This window comes from Zea mays, chromosome 3 (genome assembly GCF_902167145.1).
Source record: "Zea mays cultivar B73 chromosome 3, Zm-B73-REFERENCE-NAM-5.0, whole genome shotgun sequence".
Taxonomy (NCBI): domain Eukaryota; kingdom Viridiplantae; phylum Streptophyta; class Magnoliopsida; order Poales; family Poaceae; genus Zea; species Zea mays.
The window spans coordinates 223464066-223468538 of NC_050098.1; the positions used below are offsets into that span (position 1 = coordinate 223464066).

General features: G+C 55.8%; 1 protein-coding gene across 1 annotated transcript; it reads left to right on the plus strand.

Moving 5' to 3' along the window:
- Positions 1 to 276: 276 nt before the first annotated feature.
- Positions 277 to 4199, plus strand: LOC103651482 (probable GABA transporter 2). The gene is made up of 6 exons (XM_008677123.4): positions 277 to 698; positions 787 to 1017; positions 1407 to 1504; positions 2338 to 2524; positions 3060 to 3190; positions 3416 to 4199. Exons 1-6 carry the CDS (start codon positions 569 to 571, stop codon positions 4040 to 4042), a joined length of 1404 nt encoding a protein of 467 aa, XP_008675345.1. The 5' UTR covers positions 277 to 568; the 3' UTR covers positions 4043 to 4199.
- The last annotated feature ends 274 nt before the right edge of the window (positions 4200 to 4473 follow it).

A 4473-nucleotide genomic window follows, 5' to 3' on the forward strand; every position in this document is an offset into this window, starting at 1 on the left:
ACAAGATAACCTGCTAGTACCGAAGAAACCGTGCAACTGGCTAAAGGGGAAACTACAACCGCACTACCGGCAAACTGCCAAGGTTTCAACGAACTGCCGCCGAGAGCCCGAGACAGAGGGCGACATCATGTCGGATCTCGTTGTCGCTACGGCGACTCACACGTGGACGCGTGCGGCTGCGCCGTGCGCACGGACCGCAGGCCGTAAACAGAAGCCAGCGTCGGCCGGCCCTCGGCAGCCCGGCATGGCGGCATCCGTCGATCTCGTGCAGCATAAATACGGTGCCGTGTGCCGTTGCCGTTGGCCCTGTCGTTTCGCCAGCACTCCCTCTCCGCCCCCACAAAACTCCAAACTGATCCAAGAGGCGATCCAGCAACGGAGAAGCCCCCACGCCACGCGCGCTCATCTCCTCGCCGCCTCGTTAACCACTCCGCCGTCAGCGCACCGGCAGCCCGGCACCGGGCGCGCACGGTGCGAATTGGACGAGTAGCCGGCCGATAACCACTGCGTCTCTCTCTCTCTCTCTCTGTCCACGCACGAGCATCGAGAGGAAGGTGCACGCGAGGCCATGGCGGCCGCCGCGTTGGACGCCGAGGCCGGCGCCACCAACGGCAGCGGCGGCGTCAGCCACGCCGCCGCCAAGCCGGGGCCCACGGCCGGGGCCGATGCCGGCGCCGCCTTCGTGCTGGAGTCCAAGGGTACGCACGCGCATGCTACGCTCCCCGACCTCGTTCGTTCGCGACCGAGTTAGCTGCGGGGCCGGCTAACTGATGGACCTGCATGCAGGGACGTGGTGGCACGCGGGGTTCCACCTGACGACGGCGATCGTGGGGCCGACGGTGCTGACGCTCCCGTACGCGCTGCGCGGGATGGGGTGGGCGCTCGGCCTCACCCTGCTCTCCGTCATGGCCGCCGTCACGTTCTACGAGTACTCGCTCATGTCGCGCGTCCTCGACCACTGCGAGGCGCGCGGGCGGCGCCACATCCGCTTCCGCGAGCTCGCCGCCGACGTCCTCGGTAAGTATACGCCATCCGCCGGCAACTTACCCGATGGATGGATCAATTATTAATCGCCGCCATCCACTCGTCCATCCCCACGTGTTGGGTGGGTGCGCGTCGCCCGCGACAGTGGCGTCAATGCCGCGCATCCCCACGCTCTTGGGGTCGTCTTGGCCTTGGCCCTCGCCTCGCGCGTGAGTCGCGCTTGTGTGCTGTGCACGCCATGGGGGCACGGCTTGCTGTTGCTGGCTGCGCATCAGCGCATGTGCTGGAGGAGCCGCCCGCCCGGCCGGTCGGCCCTCCCTGTCCTGCTTCCTACTTGCTACACCATTAAATTAGCATCGGCGCGTTGGTGGCGCGCTGGTGGCGACCGCTGGTTGAATTGCGCTTTGTGTACGTGTCCGCAGGATCCGGGTGGATGTTTTACTTCGTGGTTACCGTGCAGACCACCGTGAACACCGGCGTCAGCATCGGCTCCATCCTGCTCGCCGCCGACTGCCTCCAGGTGCGCCGTCGTCGCATCCAAGAGTCTACTAATTCGTAAATTTATTTTGCCGATGCTACTAGCTTACAATGTAGCCATCATGTAGGGCCAGTTTAGTGTTTTATTTATATATAGTGAGGTGGGTGCAATGCAATCCTTGACGTCTTCTTACATGTCGTTTCCATCTCCGGCGTACTCCCTTACTAGTATTTAAACTAGATGTACCATATCACCAGACGGTTGCCGTCTTGGATGTAGAAACGGTCTGCGACAGGATATTATATATAAGTACTCTCTCTCTCTCTCTCTCTCTCTCTCTCTCTCTCTCTCTCTCTCTCTCTCTCTCTCTCTCTGTTTTAAATGTATTCTGCTCATTTATTTGGTTCGTCAGCAAAGTACAAAAATAAAATAATATCTTTGCAGCAAAAAGAGAGAGAGAAAAAAACTGTAATTTACGAGGTAAATATGTTTGCATAAGATCGTCCGGGCTCGTAAAAGCTTCGGGCTCCGCCAGTTGACTAATAATGCTATGCATGAGTTGGGCATGATAGGCATCCGTATCTCAACTGTTCGTTGCGATGGCTTTATCCGCACGCACGTACTCCCTACTTGATACTTGATAGGTAGTCAGTTCACACCAGAAAAATCCGTAGCTAGCTGTTCTTAGACGCACGCAACACTGACGTTTCACACGATTTGGAAGGATGATTTGAAAACATCATTATCGCAAATGTCGCGATTGGTATTGTTTGTATATATAACTTGCTCACCGTTGTTGCCAAATTGCTGCTCATATCACCGACTGTGCATCTCGTCTTCTGACCTTTCGTGTGGTGTGCCACCCAACAAAACAGATCATGTACACGAGCCTTGCTCCGCACGGTCCCCTGAAGCTGTACCACTTCGTCATCATGGTGGCCGTGGTGCTGGCCTTTCTCTCCCAGCTACCGTCTTTCCACTCGCTGCGGCACATCAACTTCGTCTCGCTGCTCCTGAGCCTGGGCTACACAGTCCTCGTGGCAGCCGCCTGCGTTCGTGCTGGTAATGTTACCCTGAACCCCTCCTTGTGTTTGTGTGCAAACTGTGCATATAGACTCCACTGTCACTGTCAAATCACAGTACCTTTTGTATAGCTAGAGAAGTACTTGATCCTAGCAGCTGGTAGATATGATGGAGGAATTAGGTTCCTATAAAAAAGGCTAAAACATTTAGGTTGGCATGACATATTAGGGGAATCAGATGCCTTAAATCTATCGGTAGTACTCCCCGCTGTGCATGGTCGTCGTTAGCTAGCTGTTCGTTTGTACGTACAAATTAAAAGGGAAGATGGTAGTTACACCCTTCGTTATGCTTTGATGCTTCGTCTGCATGCATAAACCAGTCAGTCATTTGGTGGGAGTCTTTTAGCCAATGTGTGTTCCAGCAGTTTTTTAAAAAAACTTTGAACTGTTCTTTTGCCAAGTGAAGTGTAGCCCATGAAGATCGACCATTAACTTTCCTAGAGTTTGTTGAGTGGTACGCAACTATACTAGCGTTTAACTACATATGTCTTACACGTTAATTATATTCTTGACAGGTTTGTCCAAGAATAGTCCTGCGAAGGACTACTCGCTAAGCTCGTCCAAGTCCGAGCAGTCCTTCGACGCTTTCCTGTCCATTTCCATCCTTGCCTCCGTCTTCGGCAACGGCATACTGCCTGAAATCCAGGTATTTTTTTTAACATTTCGAAATCCAGGGGTGTCGTGTCTTTCTTGCTTGTCCAAACCAAACAGCGTGGATGCATGATACTGGGCTGGGGTAAACTGACAAAATCGGTATGGGCTGGGCTCCATGCTAGCTGAGCTAGTATCAGGAGGCCCCCATGCATAATAATTAATAGGACGGAATCTTGACCCCCGGCCCAAACATATTTGAACTCCATCGTTTCTGCAGGCGACGTTGGCGCCACCGGCAGCGGGGAAGATGATGAAGGCGCTGGTGCTGTGCTACTCCGTCATCGTCTTCACCTTCTTCCTCTCGTCGATCACGGGCTACTGGGCCTTCGGCAGCAACGTGCAGTCCAACGTCCTCAAGAGCCTGATGCCGGACTCGGGCCCCGCCCTCGCCCCGACGTGGCTGCTGGGCGTCGCGGTCCTCTTCGTCCTCCTCCAGCTGCTCGCCATCGGCCTCGTCTACTCCCAGGTGGCGTACGAGATCATGGAGAAGGGATCCGCCGACGCCGCCCGGGGCCGCTTCTCGCGCCGGAACCTCGTCCCGCGCCTGCTGCTGCGCACGCTCTACCTGGCCTTCTGCGCGCTCATGGCCGCCATGCTCCCCTTCTTCGGCGACATCGTGGGCGTGGTCGGCGCCGTCGGCTTCGTCCCGCTCGACTTCGTGCTCCCCGTCCTCATGTACAACATGGCGCTCGCGCCGCCGCGCCGCTCCCCGGTCTTCATCGCCAACGCGGCCGTCATGGTCGTGTTCGCCGGCGTAGGGGCCATCGGCGCCTTCGCCACCATCCGCAAGCTCGTGCTGGACGCCGACAAGTTTAAGCTCTTCAGCAACAATGTTGTCGACTAAAATTCCAACGCATCTTGCTCTTATATTACTCCTCAGGGTGTTGTATATCATCGAGTTGTTGTAGCGGTAATGTGAGTAATCAGGGCATACTAGCTGTATGTGTACATACATTCCACTATTCGAGAGTATAGGCAAATCATCATCTAAGTTATTAAAACCTAACGCCTTTTGGGCGCTCCTCCACGTTCGGCGGTCTTTGCGCCCCTTCTGGCGTGACGTGTATCCCGCTGTGCAGTGTCTCGTTCGGCGCAACTTACGCCTACAGCGTGCCAACGCGTGACGGGTGTGTCGGACACAATTTTTTTTCAATTCGATAGAATGACCATCGCGTCCGTGAGGTGATGCCGCAGTCCCGCAACGGCTTCAATGGACCAAACCTCCTAGCCACGCCACCCGTCACCCGGCTACCGGCTCCGAGGAGGAGCCAAACC